The 21188-nt window shown below is 29.1% G+C and overlaps 2 protein-coding genes across 2 annotated transcripts; one reads left to right on the top strand and one right to left on the bottom strand.

Moving 5' to 3' along the window:
• The first annotated feature begins 1893 nt into the window (after positions 1-1893).
• LOC114186109 (Transducin/WD40 repeat-like superfamily protein) lies at positions 1894-8301 on the top strand. The gene is made up of 10 exons (XM_028074134.2): positions 1894-2217; positions 2301-2406; positions 4506-4566; positions 4660-4949; positions 5443-5582; positions 6556-6630; positions 6932-7022; positions 7403-7606; positions 7707-7751; positions 7845-8301. The coding sequence occupies exons 1-10, from the start codon at positions 2020-2022 to the stop codon at positions 7928-7930; spliced, it is 1296 nt and encodes a 431-aa protein (XP_027929935.1). The 5' UTR covers positions 1894-2019; the 3' UTR covers positions 7931-8301.
• Positions 8302-9693: 1392 nt separating this feature from the next.
• LOC114185995 (methylsterol monooxygenase 1-2-like) lies at positions 9694-14728 on the bottom strand. Its single transcript, XM_028073988.2, has 4 exons — positions 14329-14728; positions 10779-11101; positions 9988-10135; positions 9694-9842 (listed from the first exon to the last, which is right to left on the bottom strand). Exons 1-4 carry the CDS (start codon positions 14656-14658, stop codon positions 9774-9776), a joined length of 870 nt encoding a protein of 289 aa, XP_027929789.1. The 5' UTR covers positions 14659-14728; the 3' UTR covers positions 9694-9773.
• Between the last annotated feature and the right edge of the window lie 6460 nt (positions 14729-21188).

Here is a 21188-nt window from a genome sequence, read left to right as displayed (position 1 = left end):
TTTGGGTTGTTTGATGTTAGCACTTAATTTATTGAGTTTACATTTAGTGTTCTTGATATATACATTTTCCTTTTGAAGTTGCAATTCTTTTTATAATATGAAGAAGATTAAGGTAAAGGGAATTTGACTTTGTTCTATAATTTCATTCTAGTACTTGTGATTTTTGGGTTGAGGTTCACCTTTTGAACCATGCATGTATAAATAAATTAGTAAATTTTTCGAATGATATGTTTATAAAAGTTGAAATTTCATGAATGAAGTTAGTGCATGTATTTTGAATAAAAAGAAATAATTGATAGGTGAAAATTTTAAGAACCACTTGATGTGAAGTTGTGAATGTATTTGCAATATGCTTTTATGTTTTAAGATTGCACCATAATAGGAATACTATATTATTATTAGATTTACCTTGGTATTGGTTTGTGAAGCATGACATGTATTAGAATTGCTAATTTGACATTTTATTTTATAAAGATTAAGATGTGGTAAAGCCTATTGTTTTAGTTTTTTGGTTGGAAGTATGTTAATGAAAACAAATATAAAATAATTTATTGAATTAAATGTTGGTGTAATAGTATTTTTGGTTTTTATTTGTAGTAATCATTTAATATTTATTTTTATTTATTTTTTACTCAATATGGTCTTATATTTTTTAACAAAAACTTCATGTGATCTTTTATGTTATGTCAATATTAATGTTCTTTCTCCCATTTTATTCTTGGACTTGGAGAATAAACGTGTAAAGAGTGGATAATTGTATTAGCATATGTCAAATTATACACCTCTCTAAAGCACGTGAAAATGTTTATATTTATATTGAATAATTTTTTAATCATTGTTAAATACAAGAACAAAAAAAATGATAAAAGCTACGTATAATAGTAAATATATTAACATGTTGAGTAAACAAGAAAACTAAAAAATTGATTGATAAATATTTTTAATATTTAGAAGAAATTGAATAACTTATTATATATAATACCTAAATAATAAACAATTAATAATTAATTATATATAATATTAATAATATCTAACTATATTTTATTTTAATATCGTTTCAAGTTGAAGTATATATGTTGATGATTCTTTATTTGTTAATAAAACTATTAAAGGCAACAACAAATATGATCTTTATTCGGTTCAAATATGAATGAGAGTAAAGAACTCCTTTTAAACAATGAAAAACAATATAGTATCTATATGTTTGAATCCATCATGGTGAGAAAAATTAGAAGCAAGATGTATGACACAATTGTTATTGTAAAAGAGTGTAATTGTTATTGTTGTAGTCAAACTACTTCACTAGTCACTAAATATAAAACACAATATCCGATTTATGTTGAAAACTTAAACACTACCTTATTTAACAAAATTCCAAAAAATTAGAGAATAATCAAATAAAACTTAAAAACTAGTTGATTTTTTTATATCTAAACAACTTCTCCAATCAACGTCATTAGACTGTAATTGTTAGTCTTCGCAAATATCATAGTAGATAAATTTAAGTCTATATTTCTTTAAGGTTCTTTTAATTTTGTAAAAGCTAAATTGTTTATGCTTTCCATGTATACTCTTTTCACATGTCAATCAATTTTCACTGATTTTCAAGTGCATGATCTTCTTCTCTTTCTTCTTCATATAGCCTAACCTTTGATGTCATAATTAATAATTTATTACAAATTTGAAAATTCTTAAAAAAAAAGTTGAAGAACAAAATATTAGTTTATTTTCTTTGTTCGAAGCTTTCTTTTACTTTTCATTAACGACTATAATTTTTACTTGTAATGTATAAATCTATCTTAAATTAAATTACAAAACATAAAATGTTTTATAAATCTTAATATTTTAATTTTTATATAATCGTGAACAAAAATTGTATGCAAATTGCAACTGCATATCTCTGCACACGACGTGCAAATCCACGGTTTGATTAAGAATCGACGCGTGCAACTTCTACAGCATTAACAAAATCAAACCCTTGTTCTAGTCCTCGTTGTTATTCTTCTTCTTCATTCTGAAATGGATCCAGCGTTACCCATCGTAGCGCTTTCGCTCGTGTTGGGTGCGATCATTGCCTTTCTCTTCTTCAACTCCTACTTCCGCAAGCGCCAATCCGAAGTTCGATCCATTGCCAAATCCGATCTCGATCCCAATCCCAACCCTACCTCCAAACCCCTTCCCAAGAAGCCTCTCTCCAAACCCCATTCCTCCGACAAGGTAGCTTCCAATTCTTAACTCCTTCTCATTTCCGTGTTTTGTTTGGTTTGGTTCTCAAAATGTGGTTTCTTCTATGGGTTTAGGATCAAAACAAGCGACACCATCCGTTGGATTTGAATACCTTGAAGGGCCATGGTGATGCGGTAACAGGGATATGCTTCTCCCACGATGGGCGCAATTTGGCAACAGGTGTAATACGGTTCCTTTTAAAGATGAATTCGTCAATTTTCATTGCCCTGCTTAGTTCAATTCTCTTGTGCCTCTTATTTTCCTCAGTTATAAGATCTGTGTTTCTTAGTTCACTTTTTCTCTATGCATTATGTGTTGATTGACCAGAGGTAATTGAACAATTGACTAGAGATAGTTTCACAATATAGTATATAAGTGGATAATAACTTTTACCTTATAGGTTAATTTTTTGGGTTGAGTGAGGGCCTATTTAGATTTCTCTATAAACACTTCTAAGAGGAAAAAATAGGAACAGACATAAAAACTAGTTTCGCCATAGCTTGTGTATAAGCAAATTTGTAGAAACTCTCTTGTGTAACCTCTTGTGCATAAGTTAGTTAATTTTAACTTATGGAGAAACTCATTCATTGTTTTTCTTATTTTTCGCTCCCAAAATAGAAGTTCTCATGGAAAACTGGTCAAAACTGACGCTTGGACTTAAACTCAATTTTTAAGACTATTTGAGCAAATAATGGTTATGAAGTGTGTGAGGAATCCGAGTGTGAGGTCAGGAGTCACGTTGATTGGAGATGACTGAGGTGAGCAATATTTAAGGAGAAAGATCTACAATCCATTGTTTTAAGGTTTTAAGTTGGAGGCGTGTCAAGTCTCTTGTTTATGGGTTCACTCATGGCTCTAGACTCATTGGATCAATAAACTCTAAAGTTTTGTGTTGACTCTCCTTGGTATGTCTACTCGATAAACCCAACAATTTGCGTCATATGTGGGAAGTGTTATATGAGTAGAGGACTCATGGTTAGAACACTTTCATGATAGAGGGGGAATTTGTAATGTATGGAGACTCACATTCATGAGAGAGATTGTGAGGAATTCAAGTGTGGAGTTGGGAGTCCCACATATGAGAAGAAAGACCCATAAACTCATTCTTTTAAGGTGTTGGGTTAGAGGTGGTATCAAGTCTCTTGTGTATGGGTTGGCTCATGGCTTGGGAATCATCAGATCTACAACTCTCAGGTTTTGTACCAACTCTTCCCAGTATGCCCACTCAAAAAACCCTACAATGTGAGTGAGAAGTATGGGGTGACAATTGGGTTTGGAACCTAGTGGCAGTGAATATGATAACAGTGAATATGAGTTAGATGTTACATTTTTTTATTAATGCTTGTGGTTTTGTGAAATTTTTCATATTAATATTGGTAGTATATTTTTTTACTTTATTAGTTTGTCAAAAGAAGATATGTTAAAAATGAAAACATATTTCATTTAGCCAAAATCCAGTATGTTTTCGGGCAGGGGTATACATGCATAGGATATGGGTATGGGTACTAAATTTGGTGCTTGCATGGAAGTATGGATCTATGGACAAATATTTCCATTTCTATGAATCTATGTGCGTCTTTAATTAAAAATTTCTAGTTATACTTATTTTCTACTACAAAGGAAAACCCATCTTGACTTCATTGTTGATATGTTCATTATTCTGAATACTTTGTTAAACAAGAAACTTCATTAGGTAGATGAGTGAAAATAATACTAGGTGGACAATATATTACCTGTCAAAATAACGAAACCAAAACCAAAGGATCAAAATAGCTGTAAAATACCATGACCAGAGCTGCCATAAAAATATTTTTTCCCCATAGGCCATGACATGTTTAAGAGACAATGGTATATCATTGAAGTTATGGACAAACTGTTGAAGAGTCTATATTGACTAGAGATAAGACCAAATTATACTATATAAGTGGATGAAAACCTGAACTTACCAAACCACTTTTATAAAGTTGAATTAGACTTAAATTTCATTTTTTTAAGACAAACCACTGTAGTCAATGACAATGAAGGAACTGCGAAAGTAGTGCTTAGCATTTGCAGCCTCCTTATTAATTTTCCTTGCTGTCTCAAAGTGATCACTTGTATTGACTCTTACTTTTCAAGCATCATTGTTGTTTCCGAATTTCCTTTGTAGATTTCTTTGACCTAAGATTCCTTCCTGTTCTCATGGTTCTGTTTTTTATTTATTTTCACCTCTACAAGCAATTAAGCATTATGTGGAATTTTTTTCTTACATTGCTACTTTATATTGTCTATGCAAACAGCTTGCGCTGATGGAGTACTGAGAGTGTTTAAGTTGGATGATGCTTCAAGTAAAAGTTTCAAGTATGTGCATTTTAAAAGCCTCTTGGAACATCATATAAAATAAATGTCAATCATATCTCATGCACAAATTTTATTGTCTCTACTCTTTTGCAGGTTTCTAAGGATTAATTTACCCGCCGGTGGTCATCCAACAGCAGTTGCATTTTCTGATGATGCATCCTCCATTGTTGTGTCATCTTATACTCTTTCTGGTTCTTCATTATATATGTATGGAGAAGGGAAGCCTGTATCTTCAGAAAATAAACAAACAAAACTTCCTCTCCCAGAAATTAAGTGGGAGCATCACAAAGTTCATGATAAAAAGTCAATATTGACCATGTTTGGAGCCTCAGCAACTTATGGCAGTGGCGATGGAAGTACAATTATTGCCTCTTGTTCAGAAGGTATCTTTCACCATTTCCCTTTGGAATCTATGAAGAAAATGTTCTGTTTGTCTGTCATAATTTATTTATATATTCAGGGTCTTCTCGCCTAATAGTATGCTCTGCGATTATGAAGGGAATTCCAATTTTAATCAGAAGTAGCTTGCACGAAAATAAACCCTTGTATGGGGAAGGGTCCATAAAATGATTTAAGTAGATCATGCATTTCTGTTTATGTTTCCTTTTTACATATTTATTTCACCACTAAATACTGCAAAGGTCTGAGCTACCTATACCGTCTGACATGTAACCTTGGAACTTATTAGTAAGAAAAATTGAATTGTTAACTAAAATTTGGATGTGGTGTGAGATTTATGCTGCTTATAAATCAAAGGCACTGTATTGTACTTTTAATTCAAGTTGCTAATGAAATTATTGTCAGTGTCTTTATGCTGAAATTTAATACTTGATGTTGGCTTTCTCTAAGCTATCCTAAATTTGATTTCTAATTCAGGGACTGATATCATTCTTTGGCATGGAAAAACCGGGAAGAGTGTTGGTCATGTGGATACAAATCAATTGAAAAATAACATGGCTGCTATATCACCGAATGGTCGATTTATTGCCGCAGCAGCATTTACTGCAGATGTGAAGGTGAGGTTTAATGCGCACATCTATTTATTTTTTTATGAATTACTAGTACTTATTATGTGTGCACACATAGAGGGGTAACTGGTACTGTGCAGTAAGAAGTATCCTTTAAGCTTAAGCTCTTATTTTTTTACTAGCTAGGGTTGAAGTTTGTACATGTGAAGTTTGTATATCCAATCACCTTCCTTGTTCACTGTTCTCTCTCTCTCTTTCTCTCTCTCTCTCTCTCTCTCTCTCTCTCTCTCTCTCCACATATATGTATTCACAACACCTTTTATTTTAATTTTGTGAATGGTCAATGAACAGTTTCAGCCAAATGATTTCTAATGTTCTATGACCAGTGTGGACAAATGAATTTGTGGAAAAAACTTGACTTTAGAAACTCAATTAGTCTGTTTCATCTATTTAGGTAGAAAAACAAATATAAAAACAGGGATTGTGAAGAATATTTTACTTAAAGCAAAAAGGAGATAAAACGGGGGATGTGGCACTTTCCAAATGGGGTTAATACTAATTTAATGGAAGGAACCAAATTAACTCTATTTAAAACATATTGAAACTCAATTGAGTCAAAAAGAAAAATATAGAGACCAAAGTGAATCATAAACCTAAATAAAGGGACCAAATTAATAATTAAGTCTTTTTTGTTTATAATCTGTCAATAACTTTGCCTACTCAAGAACCAAGATAGCAGCAATATATCACTTGAAACTGCACCATACAAATTGTGAAAGCAAGAATAAATCAAATTAAATATAATATTGCAATGACTTGTAATTCGTCTTTGACATGAATAGAATACAGTTGTCTAACAATTTGTTAGATGACCCCAGGGAGCTTCTCAATACACCATTATTCATTACTATGCTTTGCATTATATTTTTTGATTGACAACGTTTATCAGAACCTTACTGCTTCTGTTTTTAAACATTGCTTTATGTATTCTCCATTTTTTCTTGTTTACAATGTTTGGCAGGTCTGGGAGATTGTATATGCAAAGGATGGATCTGCCAAGGAAGTTTTAAATGTTATGCAGCTTAAGGGGCATAAGGTTAGCATTATTATTTGGGGGTGACTAAAATTTAATTTAACCTCCCATTTATACATATATAGACTTTTCAAGCCAAAAAATTCAAAGATTATATTTTCCTTCTAATGCATTGCTACTCTGTTTATATAAAAGGTATACTATAAATTAATTTTCATATACTTTTTATGCAGTAGTCTTATATTTCATTTATTACATTAGAATATCTTGTGTCAATGGAAATTTCACGAGCATGATTTTCATGAAGGCATACCTGCATTGAAATATTTTGACTATGATTATATGTTTATTACTTGTGTGTCAGAGTGCTGTGACTTGGTTATGCTTTACACCGAACTCTGAGCAAATAATCACTGCATCCAAGGACGGTACAATGAGAATATGGAATATCAATGGTGAGCACATTTTGAAAGATGATTATTTTTTTACTTATGTAATTGATTTTATTTTTCTAGCAAACTCTTGGTGTCGACCGCAGTTGCAAATACTTTTAAAGATTGTAGACAAGATATTTGGTCATGCCTTATGCTATTAGTGAAGAATTCAAACAGCACTTTGATGAGATTCTATAGCTGAAAACCGACATGTTTTCTTTTGTGCGTGTTATTTTATTTGACCTGATAAATGGGTTTGTTATTTGATCAGTCAATGGTATTATTTTTTCCATGGGGTTTGGGCAAGTAGGTTCTTATCCAAATGTTCATATGTGCTGTCTTAAGGACTAGGTTGTTAATTAATTCAATTCATCTCACCTTATTTTCCTTGTATCCTGAAGTTCGATATCACCTTGATGAGGATCCAAAGACACTGAAGGTGTTCCCTATTCCTCTTCGCGATTCTTCTGGTGCTGCTTTGCACTATGACCGCCTTAGTATTTCCCCGGATGGAAAAATTTTGGCTGCAACCCATGGTTCCACATTGCAGTGGTTATGTGTTGATACTGGAAAGGTTTTGGATACAGCTGAGAAAGCCCATGACAGTATGTCCAATCATCAACTCTTTTAGTTGTTCCCTTGCAACATATAAAGTAATTTTCTATCTCTGATCATCCACTCCTTGATTATTGTTTTCATTTGCAGGTGACATTTCTTGCATTTCGTGGTCTCCTAAGGCTATTCCAATGGGTAAAGACGCTAATCTGACTCCATTCCTTTTGGTCCTTCACCTAATTTACTGTGTTCTTAACAAATTTCCATAATTGGCACAAACTTTTACAGGAAATGATAAAGTCTTGGTTTTAGCCACAGCCAGTGCTGACAAGAAAGTAAAATTGTGGGCATCTCCATCTATACCTTCATCCTAAACCACACTGCCATCATTAGCATGCCTATGCTCTCACTGACTACTAATTTACGTTAAAGACAGATGCTTGAAAAGTTTCCCTTCACAACTTGATTAGAGCTGCGTTTTGAAAGTTGAATGAGAAACTATGATGAGCTGAAATGATACAAAGCCCTTTAGTTGCTGCTTAGACTTGTACATTTCGAATTTTTGTGATAAATAATTTATAGACACATAGATAATGTTTTTGGGTTTGGTTTTGGTTGTTCTGGTGAGGTTGACATGAATCATGAAGTGATGCGAGATTAGTGTTATAGTGTTGTGGGAGAGAACATAATGGACATGTTGCTAGTGACTACAGTTTATGTCATTAAAAGAAATCATTTTCATGCATTTTTGTGCTAAAATTCCACAACCGAACTATTAAGCTCGTAAGCTCGTGTTTATGTTCGCCTATGAAAACAAAGAAGTAAGGATAATAAGAAAAGTACAAACTCAAAATAATTATGGAGCTAAAATGGTATAAAAATTGGAAATTATACACCTAAATAAAATTTATACAAATTATTATAAAATTTAAAGTGAAAACTTATCTGTGAGTCGTCACTAATATGGTTGGATTGTAAATAAAATATATTCTTAAAATATGTCTAAGCATATTAAGTTAGAGTCAGACTCAAGTATACACCTAAGCAGCATGAATTCAATATCTCTACATATCTAAAGAATTATAATATATAACCATTATAATATGGAAGACAAAAATTATAATTTAACTTGTAAAATGTTAACATTGCAGACCTACGTATTCCCAACTACTAATTAATCTAAAGATTCAACACCATGTAATTTTTCTTTTGAATTGCGATTTAACAAGGTTTATTAAATTTTTAAGCCTTTAAGTTGTTTCGAATAATTTAAAAAAAGAAAAAGAACAATTAATAAGCTTTCATAAGTAAATTAACTTCCTTTTATAGGATTAAATTAAAATATCTAGAGAGGTAGAAAACCTAATAGTAAATAAGTTAGTAATTTTCTTACTGAAAATAAATAAATTATTAATCTACTTAAAGGACAGTATCACTATCATTTATATCAATCAAGACTTAGATTATTCGTTACTAGGATGTTTCTATTAGTTTTATAAACAACATATAAATTTGTGAATAAAAACCTTTTAGCATAAATATAGAAAATAGAAAATCTGAACCATACAATGTAAGTTTCTATGTTGTTAAATATAAATATAACTAAACCAAAACGTTGAAATGCAAATATAATTAATCAATAAATTTGAACATAATACGTAGATAGTTAAGTCTTTTAGATAAAAATTAAGTTATTTATTCCTTAAGTTGGTATAAATTTGATTATATTAGAATGAAGATAAGATTATAATAGGATGTGAACCAATAAACTCGGTTGGATTTGATATGATTTGTCATTTCATAATTTAAAAATAATCTCATTTAACATAAATTGAGAAAAAAATTGCAAATATAAAATGAAAAAAATCTTGAAAAATTTTGATAAAAAAAATAACATCAATGACTACAAAATATTATTAATATTAATATCTTTTAACTTTTGACAATTATTTAGTATTTAAATATTTGTTGGAATTTGGTAGTAGTATAAAAATTTTATCCAAAAAGGAAATTCAAATTCGATAAATCTAAATTTTCTTATTTAAATTAAACATTTAAAAATAAAATTAATTTAGAATAAAATCAATTTAAAATCAATATATTTAAATATCTTAAAAATTATAAACGTAAGACAAGGTAAGTAATTATTTAAACTTTATTTCTTTATTTATTTGATTATAGAGTCAATCTCAAAGTTGAAAGCATAACACAGCTACTTCATCTTGTCTTGTACATTTTGGTGTAGGTAGAATTTTCCTTCCCCTTCTGTTTTATGTATTGGTATCCCTGAAAAATAAGGTGTAGGACCTATTAGTACAATGATAGTTATCTTTTACCAAAAATATTGAATGTTTCCAATGTTTTATATATAAAAAATAGAATAAAAAATTAACTAATGCTTAAGCCAATTGATTAAAAATATGAAGGTTACCTTATGAGTTCTATAAATGTAGTCACAATAGGTAAATACTGAGGCAAAGTTGCTTTGACTTTTTTCACCAACATAGTGATGATAGTCATGGAATGCTGCTCCTCCATAAAATGGTATAAACTTCGTGCAACTCCAAGGAAAATCATACCTTAACCATGTCATAAGATAAATTAGATTTAAAAATAATTAGTTTGTATATTTTGAACATTATTAAAATAATTTAATGAAGGTTATATTTGTACTTGCATGATGAAAAAGAGTGTGCATAAACAAAATTAACCATGAAAGTCACTAATCGTATTTCTTATTTTTCTTATTTGCATTCTTCTGGTCTAAGTTAGCTCTCTTTCCTGAATAACGTGATTAAAGAATTTTTCAAATTATAGAATTTAAATGTGTTTTTTTAGAAGGTAGCTTTCAAATATGGAAATTTATTCAAAATTGAACGATATAAAAATCAATTTTCCTTTTAAACATGATACTTTTGGTAGTGTAATTTCAGTGTAAAATTTTAAAATGACTTACATATTTTATAATTTGAAATCAACTTTTTAAATTGTACAGATCGAAACAATATTTCAAAAAATAATTCCAATTGTATAATATGAAAGTTTTTTTTTAATTGCATATTGTGCACTTTTAGAGTGATTTTTGAATTCAAAAGCTTATTTCAAATTGGACAAGCTTTCCCGTAATAAGGATAAAATATAAATTTTAACATTTACAAGGTGCAGCAAGAAATAATAAGGGTGTAAAATGAGATATCCTGAAAAAAAAAATTAAAGTTTTACCCGCTATGAGTCTCAATGGCTTCTAGCTGGCGCAAAATGAACCATAACCAATAGGTTGTTATGTGGCCTGGTACTAATATTGGACCAATAAATGCGGGGATACCCAATATGATTATCTCAGCCCAATGTGCATAAGGAGCTGATAGCCCAATTGGTGCCGAATATTCATGATGTAGCTTGTGGATCTTCTCATAGGCCCATTTGCAATGGAGCATCCTGTGAACCCAATAGCCCAAATAATCTTCTATGACAAAGTAAACTAATATCTGCCAAAATAATTCCCAGCCCGATGGCAGTGACAAACCAGTTCTGATCCCAATCCACTGAAAAAAAAAACTTACAATTTCAATCCTTACAGCATTTTAATGTAATTTTTTTACTTTTTAAATTTGTAAATTTAAATTTTTTGATCCAACATAGTATATCATACAAATACTAGCCTATTTTTTAAATCATTAATATTAATATTTAAGCTAAAAAATATTATTTTCATACCTATAGTTACGTCAACATTTCCTATTTTTTACAAAAAATATAAAAAATAAATAGACTAACTGTAAATTAAACTATTATATTTAAAAAATTAAAAACTAAATGTTTGATTAATTTTTTACAAAAAATAAATTTACACTTTTGAAATAACTATGAAAACTAAATGTAAGTTCATTAATATTTATTTGCCAATCAAGCTTTCAAATAAATTAATTAAGTAAATGTTTTAAAAAAATTAAATTAGCAAAAATGTTAGAGGAGACCACATCTCAATCCTTTAAATAAATGAGTACTTTTCCCTGTCTCTTAGAGTGATTGTCAATACCAAACATGATTATGATGTATAACTGAAGCAATGTTATAAAAAAAATACTTTAATTCATTAAAAGAATGATATATTTGAGTTAAGTTTATTTAAGTCACTGTATAAATAAAACATAGGCTCACATGTCCTGCTTTATATTTTTTAAGATCGAACTGTTAACTATTGCAGATCATATTGTAAACTGAAATTAATAAAATTACAATGCCAATTATATTTTTCTTCTTCTTTAGGCAATGAAAGGTTAGACCATTTTCTGACAAATGTATAAAATTTTATTATTTTATTATTTTTCAATAAAGCTTTTTTTATACAACAAATTATAATTATTTTATACAATTCAAAGTTCGATTTAATTGCCAAATAAAGTATACCTACCACTCTGTTTCACATGTCCCGATTTAAACTATAAAGTACCATGGAGTTTGCCACCTTTAGTAAGTTGATATTATTATATATTATTATGTTGGTTTCACTTTGGTACAACAATATTCAATGTTGATAATTTGATATATTTTTTAAAAATGGTTAATATTATTTTTTTCATTAAATTGATAATGATAATATTGAATCAATAATATACAGTATAAAAATAACAAATGATACATTTTATCAACCGTAACATGACTATAAATTTAACAACAACAAAATTATCCATTTTTTTTTAAATATGAAATCAAACTGAAATCATTCAAATTAGAGAGATGAAATTTAAAAAATATATATATAATAATGAAATAGAAAAGGTTATTTAACCCTTTTTTTTAAAATAAGAATATTATCAACTTCAATGTAATATTAATTTGCCTTTAAATTAATTATCTCAGCTGTCTTAATATAATAAAATTGATTAAAAAGTGATGTATTTATTGTTTATTTTTAATTTATGAAAAAACTTTTAGTTACTATCATTTTAGAATGTATATACATATAGATCTTTAAGGAATGAGTAGGGCACTGTCCTTGACTTATGATTTTATTGAAATTTATTGAGACCACATGGGATTCGCCCCTACACCTAGATAAAGATGTTTTTGTCTTATTCACTAAAATGTCTTCATTATTAATTTAGTATAACAAAAAATAAAAAACTGTGTTCATCTGAACTTTTTAAATAGGAAGATGAGTCGGATACAGTATTGCAACCAAAGACATTAGTTATAATTTTTTAAAAGAAAAATCATTAAATGAAGTAAAAAATAAAAAAATTATTATATTTAAGGAAAAAAAGCTTACACTAAATTACATTATTTTTTTTTCTTAAAAAAAATGAGAACGGAAGTAGTTTCCAAAAAAATATGAAGAGATTTGATGAGTAAACTATCACAAAATTATTAAATATTCATACAATTTATCTGGTGGAACAATCCTATTCATGTGTTGGAATATTAACTAGCATCTAATTGTCGGAGCATTGATCAATTGTACGTACTAATGTTCCTACAATTATATATCTCCTTCAAAACCTGAAAAATAAATTACAATACTCAAACACGAATTATACACGAAATTATTTTGAAAGGTTAAAATATTAATGAAGATGTTAAGTAACAGTCTCCTCCTTAACTCCTTAATAGTTGTCTACCGAAAATTGAACTTGTAACTTTGATTTTGATATCAATTGTTAAGATCGAGCGCTTACCATTAGGTCAAAAGTTATAATCATTAGTCAGGATGCAACTCTTTTTACTTAAGAATATAATAATTCAAGTACCACGATTCGGTTATGACTTAACCCACTTGACTCCATTACAGGACAATTGATACCACATGCAATAATCAATAGAGTCTTATAATTTGCCTCAAACTTTAATATGCGTTACTTCCAGATTAGGAGAACAAAAACTTCACAAATTCACAATCTATGGCTAAATATTTTACTTGTTGCACCTTATAATCTAATAATTTAATTGTTAAATATATTTAACTTTTAAAGTGTTATTAGCCTAAGAGTCCATTCACTGTATTTATAGTGTTCTATATATTAGAAAATATTCAAATCATCTATTGTTTTGTGAATGTTCTAAATTTAAGATTGGTAGGTTGTAATTATTATTTTAATAATTATGTAAACTATATATTTATGGTCGATTCAATTATAATTCATCAACATGTACTATATGCTAGGTCTTTTAAATTTAATGATTAAATTTAAGATTGTATTCAGTGTATTTATTATTTCTGTCCTTATCTAACTTATCTAATTAAAGATCCAACTCATCTGGTGGTTGTTTTAATGTTCTAAAACTAAGATTGTAATAATTATTTGAATAATTTTGTGATATTTGTTGATGGTCGGACTGTACTTTAATATAATAAAGTGAGTTTAATTGATAAATGGATTAAAATATATTTATATAATTAAAAAAAAGTTTAAACCTAATTTATCACAAAACTTATTTTGTAAAGTAAAAGTTGTATAATATAAAATTTTCTATTCTGAAGCGAAATTTTTAACTGAAAGATAACCGTAAAATCAACGAGACCCGAGTTTAATTTCATAAGATATTGACATTATTTTTAACCCAAAATCATAATGTAATGAGTTTATAGATTTTCATTCTTATATGGTATTCAATTATCTCATCTTTACTCAACATGAAACTTAGACTCATATTTTTAAATTTTCAACACAAACACTATTATATAATGATTTTTAAGTAATTAAATGAAAAAAATATATATATATATATATACTAACATGATAAACATTAGACTCGAAAAGAAAGGACTTACCTTTATGGTGGGATAAGAAATGATCTGAAGTGGAGTAACTGCAATGACAAAGGTGTGCAAGACATCTTTGTAACATTTGAACATTTCCCAGAATGTTCTCTTAACCTTTGGCTGAATCTTGTGTTTGTGTATTTTCTGGTTCCCACTAAGCTCCATCAATAGGAATGGAACAGGAGCAATAGAATAAAAGAGGAACAAGAATAGAGAGTTGTGGCAATGGAGCAGAAAATCAGGTTTGTCTGCAGAATATTTGAACCATATTGTCTCAGGAAGGGTTAGTCCTCTTCCTAGGGCAGCTTGTGCCTCTTGAAGGGTATGGTAAGGAAGCATTGTGAATATTGGTGAATACTGAGAAAGAGAAAGAGGAAGAAGAAGAGATATATAGATTCAAGTTTCGGGTCATCTCACAACAAATGCTATAACATCATGCCATGTGTTTCATATTATATGTGAAATCAATGACTAAGCTTATTCTGTTGAAAATGACCTCGTGCAAGAGAAATCTTTAGACGTAATTAATGACTACTTTTAGTGATATGTAAAATGTCTTAACCTTTTTTGTTGTATTTATTTATTACTTGTTTAGCGGAATATGTCCATCAACTTTTTTTTTTATATTATCACATTTTTTTTTTTAACCAGGTTGGTATACATTATTTATGGTTGAAAATATAAGAGACATTGAGAGCACGTTGCATAGGTATTTCATTTCCTTTTTAATATGATTCATTTTATACTCAGATTTGGTGGTTTGTTTCCATAAAAAAATAAATGTTGCTACTCCTGTTGGTTAAAGAATAATAAATAAAACATTACTTTTGAAATATTATATTATTGATATATGACCAGTATCATCTTTATGGAGAATTAACTTTTTGGTATATACATATCTTTTTAAATTTTTTTAGCAAGTAAATTTTCTAAAATAAAATAATTATCTTATCAATTTTAATATTTGAGTGATTTTTTATTTGCTTTTTTATTTGATAATTATTTTATTTGAATTTTTTTTAATTAATTATTTTTAAAATAAAATATTGTTATAATAAATAAATATTTATAAAATAAATAAAAATTGTCTATAATAAAATTGTAAAAATTATTTTTATTTTTTTTTAAAACTATAACTATTATTTTTTATTAATAAAAAAATGAAAAAAAAATGCACACATGTGTTTTCACTTATAACATCTATAAAAGTTTTATATGTAATGAGCAAAGTTTTGTTTACAAAAACAATGAGAATAAATTAATTTGATTTTTTTTTTAACTATGACATTCATACAAATTATTTATCGGCACAACGTAATAATGATTAATAAAATTTGGAATCCATTTTCTTATTTATCATATTCATATTTAAGGAGTGACTTGAGTGAAAGTAGCATGATAATAAATATTTCACATTTTCCTACACCTCTTCATCTTTATCACAACTACCATTGTCATTAATATCTTTATTGTCATTAATTATCATTATTTTCACTATCTATTAACTCTATTAACATTATTATTGTCACCGATTCATCTCTACTATCATAGTCATCATCATAATATTGTTATTACATTATGACAACCAATTCCGTACTTTTTTTGGTCAAAAACTTTTATTACCGTTATTATTATATTTACAATTAAGTTTTTATCATAATAATTGTAGTGTCAATGCTAGCTCTTGTAATATCAAGAGAATGAGTAGTTACAGTAGTTAACAGGTATATGGAGAATATTCGTTATCCCTCAATCATGTAATTTTTCTATTTTTATATTAAAAATGTATCAAAATTAATACTATTGATGTTGAATGAGTGGCATTATTGGAGGTGGAGAAGAGAGAATGGAGAAATATTAATTGTAATTAAATTGAAAATGGGAGAGGTGATGGTTGCATATATGTTTTCATTGATAATCTGAAGATGGATGCCTGGAGAGTCTGAATGAGTAGTTAATAGGGTCATTTTTCCAAGACAATGGGATAATCTGCAGAAGTGCAGAAGCAGTTAATGCAGTTAAGTATATAAACCATACGTGTTTGTCCCCTTGAGTGCATGGTCTTGCATGCTGCAATCAAGTGTCGGCGGAAAGAGACAAAAACTGGGACAATTCCTGGATTGAAAGGAACCTAACATAAATATAATTATTAATTTAGCTTTTTAATATTTTATTTACTTTGGCTATTTTATTATTGATCCAAGTTTTCTAATTTTCGAAAAGAGTTCAATTTAGTATTTTTTTTAAGTTGGAATTAATATTTTGTACAGAACACGCGTTCATTGTGAATTTTTTTATCTTTTTTATATTTTTAATTTTTTTCTAAAAATTTATAAATTGTCATGTGTCATGTTACCATCATGTTATATGATAGTTTATCGTCGTAATACGTGACAGTGGTAATAATAATTTTTAATTTAGTCTCCTATTTAAATTTTTTGTTCAATTTAGTGCTCCTATTTATTAAAACGATTCAATTTTAGCCTTTCCAATTTAAGATCAAATTAATAAATAAGTTTAATTATAACTTATATATACATGTTAAAATGTATATTTTTTTTTAATTTATACATCAAATCACTATACCTAAATATTCAAATTATTTTAATTTTTACAAGTGTAAAAAAGTACAAAAGTAAAAATGTAAAAAATAGAATAACTTTAGTATTTAGGTGGAGTGATTTAATGTATATATTCAAAAAAATATTGTAATATGTATATATAAGTTGTAATTAAGCTTATTTAATAATTTGGTTTCAAATTGGAGAGGAACAAATTTGATCGTTTTAAAAAATATGGGTACTAACTTGAATAAAAAATGTAAATAGGGGATTAAATTAAAAACAATTGTTACCACTGCCACGTGTCAAGACCGTAAACTGTCACATCACACGACAGTAACTTGACACATGGCAGTTTATACTTTTTTAGAAAAAAAATTAAGAAATTTCAGGGCTTGACACGTGTCCTATATGAACACGGTGTTAACTCCAACTTAACGGAGATAACCAAATTGAATTTTTCTAAATAATTGAGAGACTAAAATGAACAAATCAATAATAAGGGGACCAAATTGAACCAAACAAAAAAATTAGGGGACTAAATCAATAATATACCTTTAAAATAATATTTGTAAGTAAGGTAGCCAAAAGAATGCACTTACACATAAAATAAACTTGCTATAAGAAGTCTTTCTTGTCTTTCTTGGGTCTATTGAAACCCTACAATCAATAGGGTCTTGAGGTGGAGTATGGAATTTGTAAGAATCTAATGATGTCATGTCTCTTGGTAAAGAAAATTAAATATTTGGTAATGAGGATAAAAAAATATGAAAATATAAAAGCTTATAAGTTATTTCTTTTTATTGTGGAATGTTGTATTCTAAGTTTTTTAATCATAAGTAGACAAATATAATAACCAGATTTATATTTATCGTGGAGTATTGCCTTATATGAGGAGGTGGAGCTTACGAAGGACCAACAATGGTTATGTTTGCTTCTAGCTAAGACAAAGCATTAAGATGCCTCTGTGGAGTTGCTTTAGAGACCTCCTTAAAGGCTTCCAAATGCTGCAAGTATAGATTGTGTTGTTAGACCATAGAGGCATGTTGTTGTTGCATCGTTCCAACCATAGCTTCAGTTGCCCGCACAATATTAGAAGTTTGAGGTTGAAGGGGGAGGAGGTGGTCTAGGTGCCATAACTCTACTTACAAAGGAAATGACCATCAGTTCAGTCCAAAGAAATTGGTATAACCAACTGGAAACAACACACAAAGGAAGCTAAGCATGCCTAAACCTTCATATCCTAAAGGAACTATTGTTCTGATACAAACAATGTAAATAACCTATTACAGTAATCCAAAAGGTACACTGAATATATATATATATATATATATATATATATATATATATATATATATATATATTTCACTCTTATTGTATTCAAGATCTTAAAAGGTTAAAAAAATTCATCCTTGCACCAATCATGCTACAACTTCCTCATCTGCTCACACCAATCAGGTGATCATTGCAAATAAGAATAAAACACAAGACAAAACAAAATAGAAAGAAGTGATACAAATACATTTAAGAATCCAATAATTTAAGTCATACATAATTCAATCATCCTATTTCATACAAATACCTAAAACTATGACTCAATTATCCGGATACTTGCATTGATATTGGATCCTAGTAAGTTGTGCAGTTATAGTGGCATCCAATGCTCTGCAAAGCGATAGACAAAGAGTTATACCATACACAAGGTTAGTCCATTAACGCCTTTGGTCAGGTAAAATCCCTAGACTAGGACTTATTGCTCTTCTCACCGCATACATCATTCTTCTATACTTGAGAATTTGAATGGTTATTAGAGCGTCATAATAACTTCCAACTTGATCCTTACATCAATGCATGCATTACTACAATTCATTACTAACTTTCCTTGAATTAGTATAACCATATCTCAATCTCATCTCATATATCAGTAATTTCTTAACAATTTTCTCATAGAAATCATAAATCCTCTACAATTGATCCTCTAACAACTACCTAGGTTTTAATCCACTCGCTCAGCGAAACCATCTCCTTGCTAGGTAAAAAGTGCACAAATGTCTACTCGTTCAATGATCAAATGGCTCTCCCAATGAGTGTATCACTGGGACTCCAAGAGTAAAATCCTTTAATAATTTGCTCAGCGAGGTTCAATCAGCAACTACAAAGTTAGTGATCCCCCTAATTTTGATTTTGAATTCACTGAGCGAGTAGGTACTCGACCAAAAACTACAAATCTTGGGTTCGCTCAACGACTCTCAAGTTAGTGAGTTTTTGGCTTTGTATTCGTTGAGCGAGCTATCCCTTGACTAGGGAGTCTGCATCACATGATTTCGCATAATTATGCATTCCCAGTCAAGTTTAATAAGCTGAAGGACCTTCACAGATATCAAACGCATACCAAACTTGAATTAATCATAAATAAGAGTTTCAACAACTATCAAATACAAGATCAATCAAAATGCTATTCACATATTAACAATCTCAATTTGACACTACAAGAAAATTGGCTATTATCTAGGAAAATATATCTACGAAATATTTTTCGTAGATAATTTTATTTTATCTACAAAGAGTAGTCGTAGATAATGTATACAATCGTGGGTAACAGAAAAGTAAATTACGTACGAAAGTTTCGTAGGTAACCATGACTCACTTTGATGGAAAACTTTTCTACAAAGCATTACCTATGAAATTCTGCATAGATAACAAATATCATATATATATATATATATATATATATATATATATATATATATATATATATATATATATATATATATATATATATATATATATATATATATATATAATATAAATTATATTAAAAAACTTTACCTAGGAACATATTTCATATCTAAAAATCCTATTATTTTTTATTAAAAATAAAATATTTCTAAGTCACACGTTCATACAATTTTTTTTAAGTTAGTAAGTTACGACAATTTTTTTTCTAAGTAAGTCAAAGCAATTGACACTCAAAACCTCCATCACTTAAAACCTCCACAGTCATCGAAAACCTCCATCATCGACATCACTTTGTCGCAGATGCAGCAACGCCGACCTTCATCGTCGACCCACGCAATGTGACTCCATGGCAGAAACGCGTTCCGACGAGGTTAAGGTTCACGTTCTAACTCTGGCCAAAACGAGGTTCACGTTCACAAAGCAAAACCCCTTTCACAAACCAAAACATTGCGCACGAGAAGGATTCATAAACCCTCCGCGAATTGGGGAAAAAATTGCAAGTGATGGTTTTAGGGTTTTACATTTTGGGATGTATGTTGGTGGTTACGTGAATAATCCTCGTGAATAAGGTCGTGATGGCTACATATGGCTTTACTTTTCCCCTTCCCTTGAATCCTTGATATGCGTGCCTTTGATTTAAAAGATGTCATGCTTCTTTTTCTATGCGTTGTTTCGATAAACTACCTATGATGTTCATTCTTTTGGTGTCACATATGTATGTATTTGAAGGTGTAAAGAAGGGGAAAGCTTTTCGATATGATAAAATTGTGTGTTTTATGACTATAACTTCACTTTGATATTATCTGTTTGCATAATTCTGATTGCACTACTGTAGCATCTTGAATTAGGTCATTGAAGATGTGGTTCAGTTGTAATAACTATAAAATGGCCTAATAGACTAGATATGTGATATAACGTGGGAGTGAACTAGAACAAATCCTATAGGATGGGCATTTGACTTAGTGGTTTGTAAGAAACTATAATATAGAGACTTTGAATATTTTATCATGACTTTAGTTTCATTCTCTAAATGCTCTTACTTTAAATTGATATGTTTTGATTATGTCTGTTCTACTGCCAAATTCTAATCACTACATCCTTAATTTTGAATTTGTTGGCATCCTGTAATCATATAAATGAAAAACATATAGTTATTTCAATGTCAAGTTCTATAAACGAAAAGTTTGTTCTATTGCCAAATTCTAATCACCTCAATATAGTTTTTTTTTACGTGTTGTCATATGAAAATTTAGTTGATTTCTTGTAGTGTGAACACATCAAATTCATAAAATCATACATCATTCCTCAATTCCTCATATCAAACACATAAATCATTCAGATTTTGATCATACAATCTATCAATTCAATATTCTTATATCTTCGAAAAAGAAATACTTCAAATTAGCCCCCCTTACTTATAAGAACTATACAAAGATTCTAACCACTCAAGGAGTATCAAAACTCCCTTCCAACTATCTGAGAATAATGAAAACACAGATAACAATCTTAGAACCACTGATAAGCAAAAACTCACAATGAAGACATAGAGATCACATGCGAGCCAAAATC

Source organism: Vigna unguiculata, chromosome 5 (assembly GCF_037176805.1).
Source record: "Vigna unguiculata cultivar grain cowpea cultivar isolate G323 ecotype 2 chromosome 5, ASM3717680v1, whole genome shotgun sequence".
Lineage (NCBI taxonomy): Eukaryota > Viridiplantae > Streptophyta > Magnoliopsida > Fabales > Fabaceae > Vigna > Vigna unguiculata.
Note: the sequence above shows the minus strand (reverse complement) of the source record. Positions and strands in the feature narration are given on the sequence as shown.

Excerpts from the sequence above, each read along its gene's own strand:
- LOC114185995 (XM_028073988.2), bottom strand. The coding sequence starts at position 14,658 with ATGCTTCCTTACCATACCCTTCAAGAGGCACAAGCTGCCCTAGGAAGA. Across the intron at positions 11,102-14,328 it reads TTTCTTATCCCACCATAAAG|TGGATTGGGATCAGAACTGG; the intron begins GTAAGTCCTTTC and ends TTTTTTTTTCAG. Across the intron at positions 9,843-9,987 it reads ACATTTATAGAACTCATAAG|GGATACCAATACATAAAACA; the intron begins GTAACCTTCATA and ends CTTATTTTTCAG.
- LOC114186109 (XM_028074134.2), top strand. The coding sequence starts at position 2,020 with ATGGATCCAGCGTTACCCATCGTAGCGCTTTCGCTCGTGTTGGGTGCG. Across the intron at positions 2,218-2,300 it reads AACCCCATTCCTCCGACAAG|GATCAAAACAAGCGACACCA; the intron begins GTAGCTTCCAAT and ends CTATGGGTTTAG. Across the intron at positions 4,567-4,659 it reads GCTTCAAGTAAAAGTTTCAA|GTTTCTAAGGATTAATTTAC; the intron begins GTATGTGCATTT and ends ACTCTTTTGCAG.